General features: G+C 55.1%; 1 protein-coding gene across 2 annotated transcripts; it reads right to left on the bottom strand.

Moving 5' to 3' along the window:
- Positions 1 to 9,431: 9,431 nt before the first annotated feature.
- On the bottom strand, positions 9,432 to 19,393 carry LOC132340555 (class I histocompatibility antigen, F10 alpha chain-like). 2 transcript variants are annotated; one of them, XM_059871619.1, is made up of 8 exons: positions 19,312 to 19,393; positions 13,101 to 13,364; positions 11,084 to 11,356; positions 10,539 to 10,811; positions 10,349 to 10,453; positions 10,215 to 10,250; positions 10,063 to 10,095; positions 9,432 to 9,668 (listed from the first exon to the last, which is right to left on the bottom strand). In XM_059871619.1, the coding sequence occupies exons 1-8, from the start codon at positions 19,376 to 19,378 to the stop codon at positions 9,655 to 9,657; spliced, it is 1,065 nt and encodes a 354-aa protein (XP_059727602.1). In that variant the 5' UTR covers positions 19,379 to 19,393; the 3' UTR covers positions 9,432 to 9,654. The 2 variants fall into 2 exon arrangements, with proteins under 2 accessions (XP_059727602.1, XP_059727601.1); XM_059871618.1 differs by lacking the exon at positions 19,312 to 19,393 and adding an exon at positions 15,085 to 15,219.
- Positions 19,394 to 20,197: the final 804 nt, after the last annotated feature.

The following is a 20,197-nucleotide window of genomic DNA, read 5'->3' as shown; positions in this document are numbered from 1 at the left end:
CAATAAAACCACTGTAGAACCACCGGGGCTGCCTTCTCTCTCTCTCTCTCTCTACGCCTGCCCCGAGAAGCCACTGCTAGCCAGAGCACCTTTAGCAAGCCGAGAGCTGAAATTATGAAAGAGCTGATATCACCAAAGCTGACAATCACTGAGCTTGTTAAGGTGGCCTCAGCTATAGAGCAGTTTGGGTTCGGACACCCAGCCTCCGGGAGGCTGAGCTATCCGGCCCAAGAGTGCTCGCCTGGAGCACCCTGATCCTGCAGGGATCCAGATATCCAGCTAGAAGCAGCCCCCATGGCTTTTTTCACATGTGTGCACATCATCATCACAATCTGGACTGTATTGTTCCACTGATCTTTTCCCCTATGTTTTTGCTCTTTCAAAATTTTCAAATTGGGTGTTAATAGTGAAATTCTCCCAATGCTGCATGGACTACCTTTGACATTTGCAGGGATACCAGGCTAAATTCTGTCCCCACAAATGAAAAAGATTCCCCGTGGCAATTGTGCTGGAACCGGGAGTGATGGTTTGGCTGTCATCTTGGTGTATTTGCACCAAGCAGATGCATTTCTATAAATTATATGATTTGGAGTGACATCAATTGTCTTATTTCCCGCTTGTGTCACTTCTGGAAGCTCAGACTTTAAGCAAAAATTCATTTTTGTTGACCCAAAAATTTCCAGTTCCTGAGGTTCAAAAGGAGCCAGAGGAAGGAGCTGTGTCCAAAGATGCCACTCATTCACAGGATCCATAACGACCTGTGAAATCTTTAAAGGAGTGTTTTTGGAATTGGCCATTCATCCATCAGCAAGCCCACCAAACATGTTGAGAATGGTTTCCCTGGCCTTGAATGTGTCGAGCAGACGCTGTCTAAACCCACTGCATCAGCCAAAGCTTCCCAAACATTTTGTTTTGGCTGGACCATGGGCAAATCTGCCCCTTTGCCTAAGGCAATAGGTGGGAGGATGAGGCACACGAGCAATACCTGATCGAATCTCAAACTCATGGCTTCACTCCATGTGAGAAGCTTTGCCAAGCCGTGACACCCAAGCCCCTGAAAGAAACCCCAAGTCCTTGGGCTCTTTATGTGTTGTTCAAGGAGATGTCCACGGTCTTGTCCTCTCCTTCCGTCTGCATGCTTGCCTCTCTGTTTCTGGGATCCGTATCTTCTTGCATCCAAGTCCGATAATGCTTCACATGTCTCGCCAACACCCACTTTGGACCTCGCCCTATGGAAATACAAGCTAAACCTTTGCCCCACGTGGTTAGTTTGAAGGGGGCCTTCAATCTGTCCTGTCTCTGGATTTCTGATCAAAGGATTCTCCCTTAGTTTTCCCTGAGTGCTGTTAGAAAAATGCCTGAGAATTGGTGGATTGGGTTCTGAAAAGCAGCTATTGAGAAAATTCAACACATACAATGCGTTATTCAACCTCATGTGAGGCGTTGCCTCTGGCTCCCCCCTTTTTTGTTTATCCAAAAGGGATTTCAGGGTGTGGTGTGTTCTTTCAATGATTGCATTGCTAGTGTTCAGGAACACATAATCACAAGAAATGATTATATGCAGGTGCTTTTATTGAAGAGCTCTGGGTGTCAGGGGTAAAGACCCAAATCTGACTCCGACATAGGTTCGGGATGGATATGCTTTTATATTCTATCGTTATATAACTTTCATGTTAATTATTGAACTTACATTGTTCTATTGTATACATAGATTTCAGCCAAGCATGGCCACCTTAGACTAGGAACATACAGTTTCTCATTGTTCTTCTTATGATTATACAATAATTATTTTAATCACTAAACAATCATCACATCTAGCAATTATACTACTTACGCAGGTAAAACACAAGGCTTAACATTTCAGAGTTTATCTCAGCATTTTCCAGGGCGCCACTATCAGCATGACCTGTGGGGGAGTGGGGAATGCTGAATGTATGTCTGACACCCCACTCTTTCAGAAACTTGTCAAGCACCTTCCCTGTATATGTTGGGCTACTGTCTGTTTTTATTTCCTGAGGCACCCCTAATGATAGAAATGCTTGTAAAATGTGTCAACAGGCATGTTGTGCAGTTTCTCCCTCATGTAATGATGTGAAAATTGCTCCTGAAAACATATAAACTGAAATGTGGATATTTTTGAGCTTTCCAAAAGATGAATATTTTGTGACATCAGCTTGCCACAGTTGGAGACTCTGCAGTCCTCTCGGATTGACTGCTCCTGTGGATGCAGGTGGCTGCACAAGCTGACAGTCTGGGCAAGCACAAATGATTTCCCTCACTTGGCTTTTTGAGATGCGAAAGGATTCCATCAGTGCCTGTGCATTCTGATGAAAAAATGCATGGCTCAACCTTGCCTGCTCAAAAATATCTGGTAAAGTCTGTGAAATGGGCATTGTCAACTTGTCTGCCTGGGCTTTCCCTTCTGCTAAAAATCCTGGAAGGGACGAGTGTGCTTTAATGTGAGTAATGAAATATTTGTCTTCCCTGTTTTCTAGCAGTGTTTTCATACATGATAAGTATGAATATAAGATGTCATTGCTTGTTTCTTTTAAAAGTGAACCTTCCAACCGTTTGACCACATTAGCAACATGTGCTGAATCTGTGATCGGATTGAGAGGTTGCTGGAACAATTGAAATACTCTGACCACTGTTGCAAATTCCACAATTTGTGGTGAACTTTGGACTATTTTTACATCTGAGTCCCATTCCCCTGTGACTGAATTCTGCCATGTGATTACTGATTTGTGAGTCTTCCCTGAACAGTCAGTAAATACTATCATCCCGTCCAATGGTTCCTCACTTATTCTTGGTTTTTCCCAGTAACATATTTTTGATTTCAGCAATCTGTGACCTGGAAAATGAATCGTGCAAATGCCTGAGTACCCTAACAATGCAGTTAACAGGTCTTTTGATTTTTGCTTCGCCCAGTCAAAATAATCTTTTTTCAACGGTAAATGAATTGTAGAAAAATCCCTGCCTGACATTGTCAACAACCTTGTCCTTGTTTTTATAATTTGGGATGCCATCTCCAGGTCTGTGAGGATCATCTTTGGAGACTTTTCCCCCCAGCACTGCCAACTGAAAGGGCAGTTACTCTACAAAACAATGTGCTAGTTTCTGCTGAACGACCTCTGTAACTTTCTTGAGTTCTTTCTGTGCTTCAGGTGTGAGGGTTCTGGAAGATTTAATGTCATTGACCCCTCTCAAAAGATCGAGCAAAGATGAAAGGTCATCATTTGTGATCCTCAAGATTCATCTCATCCAGTTGATTTCTCCGAGAAGCTGTTGCAGGTCATGCAAATTTCTGACTTTGGAGCTGACTTCCATTTTCTGTGGTCTTATTGTTTGCTCTGAGATCTTCCACCCCTCAAGGAGCATCATCTGGATGGAGTGGGATGCTGAAGAAACAGTCCTTGAGATCAATGATCACAAGTGGCCAGTCTTTGGGAATCATTGAGAGTGAAGGAAGTCCCAGTTGAAGCAGTCCCATGTCCTTGATGACTTCGTTGATTTTTCTGAGGTCATGCAGCAGTCTCCATGAGCCTGAAGTTTTCTTCCGAATGACAAACACTGGAGAATTCCATGGGCTGTTCGTTGGCTTGATGTGTCCCTTTTGCAGTTGTTCTTTGACCAGGCTCTTAAGAACACTCAATATCTTTTGTTCAAGGGGCTACTGATCCACCCAGACAGGATTGTCTGTTTTCCAAGTCAATTTCAGAGTGGTGAGTGCTGCAGTGACCCCCAGTAAAAATCCACTTCTAATTGTGTGCCCCATTGTGCTAAAAGGTCCCTTCCCCATACAGTGATGGGCTTTTGCACAACAAATGGACGAATGACTGCTGTTTTGTCTCCTGGTCCTGTGACAACAATTGCGTTCTCATTCTGCAGACACAGGGAACTCCCCCCTATGCCTGTGAGAGAACCCAAGGGAGCAAAGAAGTTCCATTCCCGGGGCCAAAAGACGTATGATATAACTGTGACATCGGCCCCTCTGTCAAGCATCCCTCTGATGGTGATCGACCTTCTGCCACAGGTCAATTGACAAGTGACAGTGGGTCGATCCCAACCTATGTGTTTCACCCAGGAAGCATGTACTTCCGCATGGTCTCCTGAGGAAAAGTCCTGCTGATCCATATACCGGCATGACTTGTTCTGCTGTGTGTGGTGGCAAAGCGATAGCTTTGGCTACCGGGGTGTTCTCTGGAACAGTCAGTGGTGGTCGAAGAGCTTTGGCTAAAACTGTCAGCTCTTCATTCTGATTTGCCGAGATGATTGAGGAGTAAATGACGAGTCCAAGGATGCTGCTTCTGTCCTTACCGATTATTAAAAAGTCCTGTCTCTTGGGCGAAGTTCCAGTGACACCAGTGGGTATCACTGCGTGGCTCTCATCCATGAAGCAATCCAAAGTCCACAATCTTCTGTGGGTGAAGCACAAGGGTTGGAAGCTCTGTGCAGCCCACATCTGTACGTCTTCTTTTCTTCTTGTGGAATGGTCAGCGTTTTCTTGCCCACACTTCTTGTCAGTGTTCTGTTGTACTTGATGGAGTTTCACATTCTTCACTGAGATCCACCTGGACTTATGCACCTGCTAAAACAGATCCACGTCCCCACAGGGACTGGAGGATTTTCTCAAAATCCCAGAGGTGAAGAATGGGCCCTGATGTGAAAATAAAACATTGATCAGTTCTGTCTCAATCTCTATGCAATTGCATAGGGAAATGTAAGATAACAGCAATTAGAAATCAATTAGATAATACACATAACCAATAACACATCTGAAATCATACAATTGTCAAGCACTACAACACTGAACTGTCATCACAGAGTCTGCAACAGCTGATGAACCTTAAAACAACCGAGAACTGGAGAATTCATGTCCAGATTCATGTTTCTCCAAGCTCCCTCTGAAAACAGGCTCAGCTGTCATATATGGTCAAATTGCCAAGCCAAAAGGGCTTGAATATTTTTGATGTGGAAAACATCTGGGCTGATTGTCAATCACTCCATTCAAGTAGAGCTAGGGCTTGGCCAGAGCCCGAACTCTAATTGATGGATATCACTTAAGATATTCTTGAAACAAGACTCTTGAAAACAGCAATTATGAATAGGAAACGTACGTCTATAATAACTGAAGAAAACCACGAAACTGGCAATCTGGATTTAAAAGAAATCCAAAAACTATATGAGTAGTTAAGAAACAAAAAGACAAGATTCTGAAGAGACATGTGTCTTGTAGATGATCACACAAAGAGATAGTAAAACACATGAAAGCTGGCTGTAAATACTACAACAATATCTTGATAATAATTCTTTTCACAAAAATCTGAGAATTTTCATTATATAATCAACTTATCAATATGAAGTGTTTGAAGGGGTTAAGACAACTTTTTTTAAGTATTCATATAGCATTAACAACAATCCTCATTTATCAGTATTACCTATAAATCCAAAAATAACAAAGCTTGCAATCTCAGAGTCCTAGGGTGACATTAGGATGCTTGTATCCCCATTTGTGTGTGCTCTTTATGCTGGATATTATCTTTTGTGCCTTCAAGACTGGCTCTGAAGAGTGAAAGTTTTGTTTTGGTCTCTTATCAGCTACTCCCCCACTCCCCCATAGCTGGCGGGACACAGAGACGGGACAGTACATAGTGCTGCTTTTGCTTTTTGCCCTGCTTTTTGCTTTGCTCTCACTCTTGCTTCTGCTTTGCTCCTGCTTTAGTCTTGCCTTTTTGCTTCTGTTCATTAGTTAACTTAGCTAAACAGTCCAAATTCTCTCCTGGACTGTTTCTCCTTTTCCTGTTTGGACCTACTCGAACCTGCTCCAGACTGGGACCTGGGAAACACCGAGAGAGAGTTTGCACCTTGTGGCTGCAGCAGCTGCCCCAGCCCCGGAGGGACTGATAAACAGAGCAACCCCCCAGGAGAGACTTTCTGAATTTGTCATCTTTTTCAGAGTGGTGAAAGAGTGGTGTCATCTGGTATTGTTCATTTTGTGTGTTGGGGGGTGCTGTGCCTATTAAATAAACAAAAATTTCCACTTCTCCCCGAGGAATTCTTCCTGAACCGGTTGGAGGGAGGGGCTGTGTGGGTTTGCTTTCTGAAGGGGCCCCCTTTTGGGGATTCTCTCCCAAATTTGCCCTAAACCAGGAGGCTCAATACCAACAATTCCTAAAACTCTGAACCATTGGAGAAACAGCTGATGACCCGACAGATAGGATCTGATTGATGTTTCTCAAATGCTCTGTCTTCAGAGATGTTTCAGGTAATTGAATCATTATTAATACTTCTATCTTTATATGGTGGTTTCCCTCCCTGAGAGGTATTCTTCACAATAGAAGATTTCCATCTACATCGTATTTGGAATAACAATTTGCATTGATTTCCCCTTCTTTCTGTATCTTGGGCAAAAGCCTGGTGCTTTCTTACTTTACTCTGATTTTGGACAGCTTTTTTACATGTCCATTTTTGCATCTGAAGCCTGATCATCTGGTAGATGCTGTTTCCATCACTTCTGTGCAACCGGCCTGTTGAGGAGCTCGGTGTGCCTCACACAACATGTGCTGCACCCGCGAAAAATCTCCAACTTGAGATTTTGATGGAGGCTGAAACTGTGCGCTGGCTGCTGCAGTTGCCTGTGTGGCGGCTGCCGGGGTTGGCTGAGTGCCCATTGCCATGGGACCGGAGAGGGGGTGGTACCTCGGGCAGCCTCTGTACCCTGACCACGCCCCGTCTCTGCCTGTGCCGCCACGGGAGTGTGGATGCTCCCGCCCCGAGGTGCCTTCCCTGCACTCGTCTCGGTGCAGGTGCGGTCTCGCGAATGTCCTCCTCTCCCAGATCGACACCGGCACTGCTCAGATCCCACTCGGGCTCCATGCCAACGCCCGCAACCGATGCACGTGGTCCCCGCTCGGCCGGTGCCCGTGCCGCGTCTGCGAAATGGGGGAAAAACCCTCCTGCTCTGACTTACTGGTTTTTGCGTCATCATCGGGCACCTGCCGTGCTCCGTAGCAGTCGCAGGGACGCTGCAGTCGTCCCGGCTGCCTTAATCCTGCCCGGCGCAGCCACCGCAACCCGTGCGCTTTTCCCCGGGTCGCCGCTGGTCGCCAGCCACTGCAGTCGCGCAGGTTGTTCCCTTCGCGCGCGTCTCTGACACCGCCTCACCTGAAACCGCTGCTGCCATCGACATCGCGCATGTGCCTGCCGCTGTCGCCGGCACCACGCCTCCTGCTCCCCCGGTCCCGCGCTCCTCCCGGCCCGGCCCCGCTCGGCACTGCCCCCGCAGCCACCGGGCATGCCCGGGACAGCGGCTGACCCCCTGCTGCTGCGATCGTGCGCACCGCGTGCACGCTATCGCCTCCTCTGCTGCTGCGACTCCCCCCGCTGCCCCCGTCAGACTCCGCAACCCCATGGCCGCCTCTGCGGCCCCCCCGGGCTGCTGGCCGGTGCCACCGTGGCATGGGTTCACCAGTCGCTGAGAAGCGGCTCTCCCACGGTCCCGCAACCCCCTCCGCCCTCCTCCCCCTGATTGAGTCCGTGTCAGGGGGCCCTGAAGGTTCTGGGGATTTTGGGCATTTTGGGGACCCATGGGATCCTGGGGACTCTGGAGATGATGCCAATTCCTCCCAGACCCGTTTGGTAGGGATTGTTTCTGCCCCTCTTGCTGATAGCTGGCAGATCCCTGCGGAATTCTGCGAAATTGCCTCTAGCATTTCCCTTGCTGGTGATAAAAGCTTCAAGGCCATTTTATCTTTTTTCAGAGATTTGCACAGGGTGTGTGGCTGCCACGCCCTGTAGGGCTGACAAGATGCTGAGTTGTTCCAGGGAGCATGTACCCCCATGTTCTCAATTTTGACCTTTCTTACCAAAAGCTGAATCATCTGCAAGGTCAGTCAGGAGATTGCCCTGGTCACTGTCCAGCAGCTTGCAGGTGAGGGTTTCCAGGCGCCCTGGTCCCCCTCCTTTCCGGGTCGAGTTTGAAGCAAGTCCTCTCACCAGAGGTCAAGACGTTCTCTCTGGATTTTTTCCTTGAGAGCACCTGTTCTCTTCACAGGCTGGGTTTCAATGGCTGAGGGCTGCTGGTGTGGCTGCTTGCCAAGAGCCCAACTGGGTGCTTTATTGGAGCCCATCCAGGGACGCCGATGTCTCAGGGTCTCTCGCTGGTCAGAGTGACTCCGAGAAAAGTTCAAAAATCCCTTTTCCCAGCCCGGCGCTTGAAGAAGGAGTCAGGGCTCTTCAGTTCTTGGTTGTTTATTGTATCTTATCTATAAAATTCTTTCTCCTGTCCTGCCAAGGTCAGCTCAGCAGTACAGTTCCAAGCACTCTGCCTGCCCCTGGGGCGGTGTTATCTCTTTATACTAAAAACTACGTATACAATGTTTACAATTACTTTCCAATACCTATAACCTATGTTAGACACTGAGCTTCTACTCTTAACCAGTCTAAAAGTGCCAAGATCACAGCAGAAGATGGAGGCCAAGAACAACAAGAAGAAGAAAGGCTGGACACGCACAGATCCCTCCATCTTGCCCCCTGAATCCTCCATTCTAAAACCCCCAAAATCTACTTTTTCACCCTGTGATAAATTCACTATCATTCTACTTAAACTGTTGTGGCTTGCTGATCTTCATATAAGGTTGGTAACTTCCTCCACGGGTCATAATCAAAACCACAGGAATTTTGGGCTCTGTGCCAGGGTCTCTGAGACCCCTGGCAGGGGTCTTGGCCACTCAGGACAGCCAGAGGGATGTCCTGGGTCCTGACAATCTCTTGGCTATGGTTGGGTCATGGTTGTGGTTATCTCATGGTCACAGTCATTTCATGGCCCTTGCATGGTCATGGTCATTTGCAGATCACCATCATCTTACGCTCAGTCATCTCACTGTAATAGTCATCTCACCATCATTGTCATTGTCACCTCGTGGTCATCTCATGGCCACAATCACGTCAGGGTCACCTCAAGGCCATGGTTGTGCCATGGCAAACCCATGGCCATCTCTTGGTCCAAATCATCTCATGGTCAGGGTTGTGGTTGTGTCATGGTCACAGTCATGGTCATTCCATGGTCATGGTCATTCTCACGGCCATCTCGTGCTCGTGTCATGGCCGTGATCATGGCCAGGGAACCCCTCCGAGATCCCAAGCCCTGATTTTGGGACACTCAAGGACCACTGGGGACAACAAGGCCTGGTTTGGCCCCTCCCCCCATCCCACCACCCCTCCAGGAACCCGACACAGCCAAACCCTTCTGAGGACACCTCGGACATGGGACACAGAGCAGGATATGAATCCCGGAGGACGGAGCATGGCTGGTAAGTCCCCATCCTGCTCCTGGTGTCCCCATCCCGCTCCTGGTGTCCCCATCTCTGTCTCAGTGACCCATTCCTGACTTCCAGAGAAGAAATGCCAGACACTGGAGGAAGGAACCTGGATTTATTGCCCAAAGCAGGATTTATTGCCCCAAGCAGGATAATTTCACACCAGAAGTGAAGCATTGTGAGTATTTGTGGTTCTTGCCTTTAAAGCACTGGAAAATGGGAAATGGATCTGTTAGCAAGAGCTGTGGGGTGGGTGGGAGCAGTGGGATGAGCTCTGCTGGCAGCTCTCAGCTTTCCTGGGAAAAGGGAGGGGGCTGGATCCAGCTCCATGGATCACTCAGGCAGTGATTCCTGCCAGGATGAGAGAGGGTCACGGTGTCACCCGGTTCCTATCCCCATTCCACAGGATGGACCTGGCTGGAGTCCATGGAGAGCAGGAGCTGCTCCAGAATCCCACCCCAATCCTGCTGCAATCCTGCTCCATCTGTCCCACCTGATCCCACCTCATCCATCCTGCCCCAGTCCTTCTCTGGAATCCCAACCTGATCCTGCTCCATCCCTCCCACACCAATCCTGCTCCATCCATCCCTCCTGATCCCACTCCAGAATCCAGCTCCAATCCCACTCTACAATTCCATCTGATCCCACTCTGGACTCTGCTCTGATCTGGAATCTCTCCTTGTTCCCAGTCCATCCATCCTGCCCCGATGCCCCTCTGGAATCCCACCCCAATTCTGCTCTGTACCTGTGGTATGGCCGTTGGTTCCCACGTCCCTTCCTGCAGAAAGAGAAGATTCATGACATTCCAGCATGGAGCACACACCAGGATTAACCCCAGGATCCATCCTGGGATCTGCACAGAAGGGATCCAGAGCTGGATCTGCCATTGGAACTCACCGGCTGCCAGGTTGTACGCCTTCCAGTCCCTCCTCCCTGTGGAAACAAAGTGAGATCAGAGTCAGTGGCACAGGATTCCCAGAACGGTGCCGGGTGGATCCGTGTCCCTTCCCAACCACCATCCCGTGTGCTACCAGATTGGAGCTTCCAGACGCCGAATCCAATGAGGATGAGGATGAGGATGGCAGCGATGACAGACACAGCGACCACCACGGTGAGATTCCCGCCAGATGTTGGCTCTGGGAAACACGGGATAGTGAGGAGGGGGAGGGGAATCCCCATTTGGGAATTCCAAATTCCCAATCCCCACATTCCCAGCCTCACCCCAAGCGAAGATCCCGGGCTCTGGCATTCCGGGATGCTCCACCCTGCACCGGTACTGCTCCCGCTCCTCCAGCAGCGCCTCGATCCTGGCCCAGGTGTAGAAGGTGCCGTCGCTGTTGGGAACGATCCCGCCCCGCTCCGTCTCCTGATCCAAGGTTTCACCCCCCTTCATCCAGCTGACTGCGATGGTGCTGGGGTAGAATCCGTACGCGTGGCAGGACAGGATCAGCGTCCCGTGTTCCTCTCTTCCGGACACGTGGACATCAGGGGGCTCTGGAATGGGATAATGGTAAGAAATATCCATGGAATTCCCATTGGAATGGGACTGGGGTGAATTCTACCTATGGAATTCCCACAGGAATGGCATGACAGTGAGATTTACCCACAGAATTCCCACTGGAATGGGATGAGTATGAGATCTGACCATGGAATTCCATGGGAAGGGGATGGAAGTGAGATCTACCCATGGAATTCCCACAGGAATTACTGTGTTCCCAAGTCCTCCATCCCCAAATTCCAAACTGCCACAGGAATTCTGCTCCCACCTTTGCGCTCCAGCTCCTTCTGCCCATACCCGACGTATTTCCGGAGCCATTCCGGGCATTCGTGCTTCAGGTAATTCGTCCGTGCCTCAGCCACCCCTTCCTGTTCCCAGCGCCTCCTGGTGATCTCAGCACCATTGTCAGCCGCCATGAATCTCCCGGATTCCAGGTCAAAGGAGATGAAATCCCGCCCATCATAGCCATTCCGGTGGGATCCACGGATGCTCCCGTCGGACAGGAGGTCACAGCCATAAACTCTCAACCTTGTGTGGAGACCTGGGGGGATTGTACCCACAGAGACCCATGGAATTGTGTCCCAGCCCCACAGAGCCCCATTCCAGCCCTATGGAGCCCCATGGATCCACATCCCAACCCCATGGATCCCCATTCCAGCCCCACAGATCCCATCCCAACCCCATGGATCCCAACCCAGCCCCACAGATCCCATCCCAGCCCCACGGATCACAAGCTATCCCATGCCAGCCTAATGGATCCCCATTTCAGACCCTTGGAGCCCTGTGAATCCAGATCTGTGACCTAAAGATCCCATCCCAGCCCGACGGATCCTCACCCCAACCCTACAGTTCCCCTTCCAACCCTCCAGAACCCATCCCAGCCCCACAGACCCATCGCAGCCACATGGTTTCATATCCCAGCCCCATGGATCCAATCCTAGCCCTATGAATCCCATCCCAGCCCTATGGATCCTCACCCCAGCCCTACAGATCCCATCCCAGCCCAATGGATCACAAGATATCCAATCCCAGCCTAACAGATCCCCGTTTCAGTGCCTAGGAGCCCTGTGAATCCACACCTGAGACCTACAGATCCCACCCCAGCCCTATGGATCCTCACCCCAGCCCTATAGATCACATCCCAGCCCCACAGATCCCTTCCCAACTCCACAGATCCCATTCCAGCCCATGGATCCCATCCCAGCCCCACAGATCCCCATTCCAGCCCCACAGATCCCCATTCCAGCCCCACAGTTCCCATCCCAGCCCAATGGATCCAATCCCAGCCCCACAGATCCCATCCTAGCCCCACGAATTCACATCTCAATCCATGGACCACAAAATATTCCATCCCAACCTAACGGATCCCCATTTCACCACCTTGGAGCCTTGTGAATCCACATCCGAGACCTACATATTCCATCTCAGCCCCATGGATCCTCACTCCAGCCCTACAGTTCCTGTCCCAACCCTACGGATCCCACCCCAGCTCCACAGTTCCCATCCCAGGGCCACAGATCCCAACCCAGCCCCATGGATCCATATCCCAACCCATGGATCACAAGCTATCCCATCCCAGCCTAACGGATCCCCATTTCAGCCACTTGGAGCCCTGTAAATCCATGCTGGAGACCTACAGTTCCCATCCTAGCCCCATGGATCCTAACCCAAGCCCTACAATTCCCCTTCCAACCCTACAAATCCTATCCCAACCCCACAGATCCCATCCCAGCCCTAGAGTTCCCATCCCAGCCCCATGGATTCACATCCCAATGCCATGGATCCCAACCTGTCCCCACAGATCCCATCCCAGCTACATGGATCACAAGCTATCCCATCCCAGCCTAATGGATCCCCATTTTCAGCCCCTTGGAGCCCTGTAAATCCAGATCGGTGACCTATAGATGCCATCCTAGCCCGACGGATCCTCACCCCAGCCCTACAGTTCCCATCCCAACCCCACAGATCCCATTCCACTCTACAGATGCCATCCCAGCCCCATGGATCCATATCCCAACCTGTGAATCACAAAATATTCCATCCCAACCTAATCGATCCCCATTTTCAGCCCCTTGGAGCTCTGTGAATGCACATCCAAGACCTATACATCCCATCTCAGCCCAATAGATCCTCATCTCAGCCCCACGGATCCTCACCGCAGCTCTACAGTCCCCATCCCAACCCCATGGATCCCCACCCCAGCCGCACAGACCCCATCCCAGCCCCAAGGATCCCCATCTCAGCTCCACAGTTCCCATTTCAACCCCACAGCTCCCCCCACTCACCCCTGCTCTGGTTGTATCGTTCCCGCAGTGTCTCCAGGTTCCTGGCATCCGTGTGCTGGTTCTTCACACTGCTCTGGGTCTCCCTCTCCCAATATCCCGGCTCAGCTCCATCCTTCATCCACTGCGTCAGTGGCACTTTCCGGCCCCGCTCGCTGTCGTAGCGCGTGAAGGGGATCCCATCCACGAACCCAATATCCATGTACTGGGGGATCCCCGGGCTGGGCTCCGACACTGCCACAGTCAGGTAATGCAGGGAGTGGAGAACTGGGGGGGGGTCAGAGGATCATGGATCAATGAAAGGGGAACTGGGAGCACTGGGAAGGGGTTTGGGGATCCTGGGGCCAAGGAAAGGATGTGCAGGGTGGGAGAGGTGGGATGGACAGGAAAGGGCCTGCAGGGGGTCCTGGTGTCCAGGAATGGGGGCTCATGGGGTTCCAGGGTTATGGAAGGGGAGGGGGAGGGGTGCAGGGAACTGGGAGAGGTGGGATGGGGGTTCCAGGGGATCCCTGTAGTCAGGAAAGGGGGTCCAGGGGTCCCCAGTGCCAAGGAAAGGGGCCACAAGATGGGGAGACGTGGGAATGGGAGGCTCAGGGGTCCTTGAGGAGGAGGAAAGGGGGGGCTGGGGGCTGTGAAAAGCAGGAATGGGGGTCCAGGGATCTCAGGGTTCAGGAAAAGGGGGGAGGTCTGTGGACTGGGAAAGGTGGGATGGAGGAGAAAAGTGGGACAGGGAGGAAATGGTACTGGATAAGGGGGTGCAGGGAGGTCTCAGTGCCCAGAAGTAAAAAATCAGGGGGGTCCTAGGGCCCAGATTTCCCCCTGGGACTCTCCTGGACCCCCAAGAACCCCCCCACACGCAGGGGGTGAAGAACTAAGGGGACACAGAGATTGGAAAGTGGAAGTGGGAGAGGCAGGAAGGGTGCAAGGTTCAAAGAAGAGACTGGGAGAGGCGGGATGGGGGATCCAGGGGGTCCCTGTGCACACCAAAGGGGGTCTAGGGGCCACCGGTGTTGAGGGAAGTGGGGTCTGGGAGCTGGGAAAGGCAGGAATAGGGGTCCAGGGGGTCCCTGGCTCACGGACAGGGGGGTCTGGGGCTGGGAGAGGCGGGCGGATCCCGGGGATGCAGCTTGGGAGACGGGAAAGAGACCGAGAGAACGTGGGGGAGGGGACGGGGGAATTCCAGGGAGTTCATCGGGATCCCTCTGGATCCGCGCTATGACCCTCGGGACCCTCTGGGACCCTGTTTTGGGAAGCGGCAGGAATGGAAAACGGGGGAGACATGTAAAGTTGGGAGATCTGGGGGCCCAAAGGTGAAGGAAATGGGCGGGTCTGGGGTCTGGGAAAAGCGGGATGCCCGAAAAGGGGGAGCAGGGGGGTCCCAGAGCCCTGATGGTGCCCGGAAATGGAGATTCAGGGGTGTCCCAGTGGCCAGGAATTGGGGTTCGGAGGCGGTTCCCTGCCCTGGAGATTCGGGGTTCAAAGGGATCCTGAACGCCAGGAATGGGAGATCCGGTGGGTCCTGGGGCCAGATAAGGGGGTGCAGGGGGCTGCAGCTGCCAGGAAATGAACGTTCACGGGGGTCCCCGAGCCCAGGAATGGGAGTTCGGGGGGGTTCCCTGCCCAGGAATGGGGGTTCACAGGATTCTCTTCCCGGAATCCAGGGTTCAAATGTGTCTCGGTGCCCGGAAATGAAACGTCAGGGGGTCCCGGCGACAGAAATGGGCACTCAAGGGGTCCACGTGCTCAGGAATGGGGGCTCAGTGGATTCTGATGCCCGACAATGGCGGTCCAGGAGGGTTTTCCTGTCCAGGAATGGGGGTTCGGGGGGGTCCCGGTGCTGGGGAAGGGATTAAGGGGATGGAGGAGGATCACAGGACCCAAAATGGGGCTACGGGGGTTCCAAGGGCCAGGTAATGGAAGTTCACGGGGGTCCCGGTGGTAAGAACTGGAAGTTTAAGAGGTTCCCGGTTTCGGAGTTCCCACTCACCTTTGGTCGCGCCCCCCGGGTCCCCCAGGAGCCCCAGAAGTAGCCCCAGACCCAGCGCTGGAGCCATGGCGCTGCTCCACTACAGCCCCGCCCCCAGCCCTGGCACCGCCCGAGCCCGGCCCCGCCCCCCGGAACAGCTTCCGGCCCCTCCATTGGCGCCGCTATTTCCTTGCCGCCAATGGCAGCCCGAGGCCTCAGTGACGTCACTGGTCGCCGGGCTGATCCCGCTCTCCCAGGTTAGGACGCGGAAACGAAAGGGACCGAGGAGGGCGGGGAGGGGGAGGGGACGCGGGAATCCCTGAGAATCCCTCTGGATCCCCACAGCGACCGCCCTGGAGCCCTCTGAGAACAACCTGGGACCCCAGGGACCCCTTTAAGAAAGCGTCGGGAGTGGAGAACTGGGGGGAAGGGCGGGACGGAACTTTCTGGGAAGGGCGGGAGGGCCGGGGAGGGGTGCAGGGGATCCCCGAACACGTGAGGGGGGGCGGGGAGGGAGTCCCAGTCCCGGATAAGGGGGTGCAGGGGGGTCCCGATACCCAGGAACGGAGGTTCAGGGGGTCCCTGCAGGTCAAGGAAAGGGGGGTGAGGGCAATGGGGGGTGCAGGGGGTCCCTGAGCCCAGGAAAGGGGGTGCACGGGTCCCCGGTGTTGAGGAAGGTGGTGGGTGAGGGCTGGGGAACGCAGGAGTGGGGGTCCAGGGGGTGCTGGGGTCAAGGAAAAGCGCGTACTAGAGTCTCAGAGGGGGAGGGCCGGGAAAGGGAGTGCGGGGGGGCCTGGTGTTGGAGAAGGGAGTGCAGGGGGGGTCCCCGTGCTGGGTAAGGGGGTGCGGGGAGGTCCCGGTGTCTGAAAATGGAGGATTTGGGAGGGTTCCAGTCCCGGGTATGGGGGTTCACGGGGGTCCTGGTGCAGTGGAATGGGGGTTCAGGGCGTCCCGGTGCTACATAAGGGGATGCAATGAGGTCCCAGTGCCCAGGAATGAGGGTTCAGGGGAGTCTTTTCGGGGAATCGGGGTTCAGGGGGCTCCCGGTGCCAGATAACAGCGGGGTGGGGATCCAGTGAAGGGGAATGAGGTGAAGGGGGTCTCACTTAGCAGAAAAGGGGGTTCAGGGCGGTTTCCGTGCCCAGGATTTGAGGTTCAGGGGGTTCCAGGCTCCAGATAAGGGTGTGCAGGGGTTATGGGGGCTGGGGAAGGGGGTACAGGGCAGGTCCCCCGAAATGAACGCTCAAGGCGGTCTCTGTGCCCAGGAAGGGGGGGTTCGCCCGGAAATGGAAGCTGCGGCTCAGGGGGGTCCCGGTGCCGGGGCAGTTCCCGGTCCCCGGGCGGATCCCGGTGCCACTGCTCGGGAGACGCGAAAGTGACGGGGGCAGCGAGGGGAGGGGGAGGGACAGAGGAAACCCTGGGAATTGCCCTGAATCGCCCCCCGGGACCTGCCAGGACCCACCCGCAGGATACGCAGGGGGTGGAGAACTGGGGGGACGCAGAGATTGGGGCGTCTGGGGGCGTCCAAGTGTCGGGAAGCCGAACCGGGAGAGCCTGGAAGGGTCCAAGGTTCAAGGAAGGGACTGGGAGAGGCGGGATGGGGGATCCAGGGGGTCCCTGTGCCCACCAAAGGGGGTCCGGGGGTCCCCGGTATTGAGGGAAGTGGGGTCTGGGAGCTGGGAAAGGCAGGAATGGGGCTCCAGACCCCCTTTCCTGGGTCACGGAAAGGGGGTCTGGGGCTGGGAGAGGCGGGCGGAACCCGTGGACGCAGCTTGGGAGACGGGAAAGCGATACCGGGGAAAAGGGGAATTCATCGGGATCCCACTGGATCCTCGCTGAGACCCCCTGGGACCCTTTCCAGGAGGGGCCGGGAATGGAGAACTGGGGGAAAGCAGAAATTTGGGAGATCTGGGGTCCAAAAGACGAGGAAAAGGGCGTGTCTGGGGTCTGGGAAGGGCGGGATGGCCGGGAATGGGGGTGCAGGGGGATCCCAATCCCGGAATAGGGGTTGCAGGGGGGTCCCGGTATTTGGAAATGGGGGTTCAGGGCTGTCCCAGTGCCCAGGAATAGGGGTTGAGGAGGATTCCCATGCCGAGATGCGGGGTTCAAAGGGATCCTGATCCCCAGGAATGGGAGATCGGTGGGTCCCGTTGCCAGATAAGGGGGTGCAGGGAGGTCCCCATGCCCAGGAACGGAGGTTCAGGGGGTCCCTGCAGGTCAAGGAATGGGGGATGAGGGCAATGGGGGGTCCAGGGGGTCCTTGTGCCCAGGAAAGGGGGTGCACGGGTCCCCAGTGTTGAGGAAGGTGGTGGGTGGGGGCTGGGGAAGGCAATAGTGGGGATCCAGGGGGTGCCGGGGTCAAGGAAAAGGGGGGACTGGTGTGTCTGAGAGGGGGAGGGCCGGGAAAGGGGGTGCGGGGGGTCATTGGTGCTGGATAAGGGGGCGCAGGGGGGTCCCGGTGAGTGAGAATGGAGGGTTTGGGAGGGTTCCAGTCCCAGATACGGGGTTGCACGGGCGTCCTGGTGCAGCGGAATGGGGGTTCAGGGCGTCCCGGTGCTGCATAAAGGGATGCAATGGGGTCCTGGTGCCCAGGAATGGGGGTTCAGGGGGGTTCCCGTCCCGAGAATCGGGTTTCAGGGGAGTCCTGGTGTCGGATAATGGCCTGGCTGGGATCTGGTGCTGGGGAAGGGTGTGCAGGTGGTCCCTGTTTACAGCACTGGGGGGTTCGAGGGGGTCCTGGTGCAGCGGAATAGGGGTTCAGAGGATCCCGGTGCCGGAGAAGGGGATGCAGTGGGGTCCCGGTGCCCAGGAAATGGGGTTCAGGGGGGTCTTGGTGCCCAGAAATGGGGGATCAGGGCAGTTTCCGTGCCCCGGAATGGGGTTCAGGGGGTTCTAGGCTCCAGATAAGGGAGTGCAGGGGTTATGGGGGCTGGGGAAGGGGGTACAGGGCAGGTCCCCCGAAATGAACGCTCAAGGCGGTCTCTGTGCCCAGGAAGGGGGGGTTCGCCCGGAAATGGAAGCTGCGGCTCAGGGGGTCCCGGTGCCGGGGCAGTTCCCGGTCTCCCCGGGCGGATCCCGGTGCCACTGCTCGGGAGACGCGAAAGTGACGGGGGCAGCGAGGGGAGGGGGAGGGACAGAGGAAACCCTGGGAATTGCCCTGAATCGCCCCCCGGGACCTGCCAGGACCCACCCGCAGGATACGCAGGGGGTGGAGAACTGGGGGGACGCAGAGATTGGGGCGTCTGGGGGCGTCCAAGTGTCGGGAAGCCGAACCGGGAGAGCCTGGAAGGGTCCAAGGTTCAAGGAAGGGACTGGGAGAGGCGGGATGGGGGATCCAGGGGGTCCCTGTGCCCACCAAAGGGGGTCCGGGGGTCCCCGGTATTGAGGGAAGTGGGGTCTGGGAGCTGGGAAAGGCAGGAATGGGGCTCCAGGGGGTCCCTGGCTCACGGAAAGGGGGTCTGGGGCTGGGAGAGGCGGGCGGAACCCGTGGACGCAGCTTGGGAGACGGGAAAGCGATACCGGGGAATAGGGAAATTCGAGGGTATTCATCTGGATCCCACTGGATCCTCGCTGAGACCTCATGGGACCCCGGAGGATCCTCCGGGACCGCCTGGAACCCCCTCCAGGAATCGCCGGGAATGGAGAACTGGGGGTACGCAGAAATTTAGGAGATCTGTGGGTCCAAAAGACGAGGTAAATGGCGTGTCTGGGGTCTGGGAAGGGCGGGATGGCCGGGAATGGGGGTGCAGGGGGTCCCAGAGCACTGACGGGGGTGCGGGGGGATCCCAGTCCCGGATAAGGGGATTCAGGGGGGTCCCGGTGCCCAAAAATGGGGGTTCAGGGTGTTTCCGTGACGGAGAATGAGGGTTCAGGGGGCATTTCCTTCCCGTAATTCGAGGCCATTTATATCCCCGAAAATGGAGGTTCCGGTGGCGCCGGTGACCAGAAATTGAGTTCAGGGGGGTCCCGGTGACCAGAAATGGGGGTAGAGGTGGGTCCCGATGCCAGATGAGGGGGTACAGGGGGGGTCCCGGTGCCCGGAAATGGGCGCTCCAGGGGGTCCGCGTGCTCAGGAACGGGGGTTCAGGGGGGTGTCGATGCTGGGGAAGGGGATGGAGGGGGGGGTCACAGGACCCAAAATGGGGGTTCAAGGGGGTTCTCGGTGCCCGGAAATGGAAGTTCGGGGGGGGTCCCGGTGCCCGGGAATTGCAGTTCAGGAGCTTCCCGGTTTCGGGGGGTCCCACTCACCTTTGGTCGCGCCCCCCGGGTTCCCCAGGAGCCCCCAGAGCAGCCCCAGCCCCAGCGCTGAAGCCATCGCAGCCGTCCCCGGTCGCGGTTGTAGCGCAGCCAGAGAGACGCGAAAGCGAAAGTGCCCGAGGGAGTGCGGGGGAGGGGTAAGGGGGAGGGGAGAGGGGGAGGGGGAAAGGGGGAATTCCAGGGAATTCACCTGGATCCTCTCCTGGAACCCTCTGGATCCCATGGGGATCTGTCTGGGGCCCTCCGCGGCTGCGCCCTGCTGGACCCCAGGGCCGGGCTGTGCTGAACTCCCGGGCCCTGCGCTCGAACTCTGCCCGGGCCCCGCTGGGTTCGGCCCAAAGCCGGGCAAGCACCGCGAGCAGCGCAGCCAATTTTTCCTGCGAGTCCGGGTCCCACCCCCGGCGGAGCAGGACTGGGCGCTGGGACCCCGATCCCTGATTCCCAATCTCCTTCTCTCCCTCTCTCTGCTGTTCTCTCCCTTTCATTTGGGGGATCATAAATCCCAGAGCGGCCGCAGAGCCCCGTGCCCAAGCCGGGTGTCCCAGCAAAGGGAGCCCGCGGGGTGAGGTGCCCCGGGCTGGCCGGGAATGGGGGCCCGGGGGTCCCCGGGGCCACGGGAACAGGGGATCCAGGGGCTGGGAGAGGAGATACGGGGGAAAAGGGGTGCAGGGGGGTGTTGGTGCAGGATAAGGGGGTGAAGGGGGGTGTTGGTGTAGGATAAGGGGGTGCAGGGGTGGGGGCAGAATCTGGGAAACAGCAGGAGCTGCCGGGAAAAAAACAGAACAGAGAGGGACAGGCTGGGATGGACTGGGAGAGACTGGGAAAAGAACCCACTGGGAGCAGAACTGGGGCACCAGGGATCTTACTGGGATATACC

Source organism: Haemorhous mexicanus, chromosome 32 (genome assembly GCF_027477595.1).
Source record: "Haemorhous mexicanus isolate bHaeMex1 chromosome 32, bHaeMex1.pri, whole genome shotgun sequence".
In the NCBI taxonomy this organism is placed as follows: Eukaryota; Metazoa; Chordata; class Aves; order Passeriformes; family Fringillidae; genus Haemorhous; species Haemorhous mexicanus.
The sequence above is the reverse complement of the archived record's forward strand: the minus strand, read 5'-3'. Positions and strand labels throughout refer to the sequence as shown.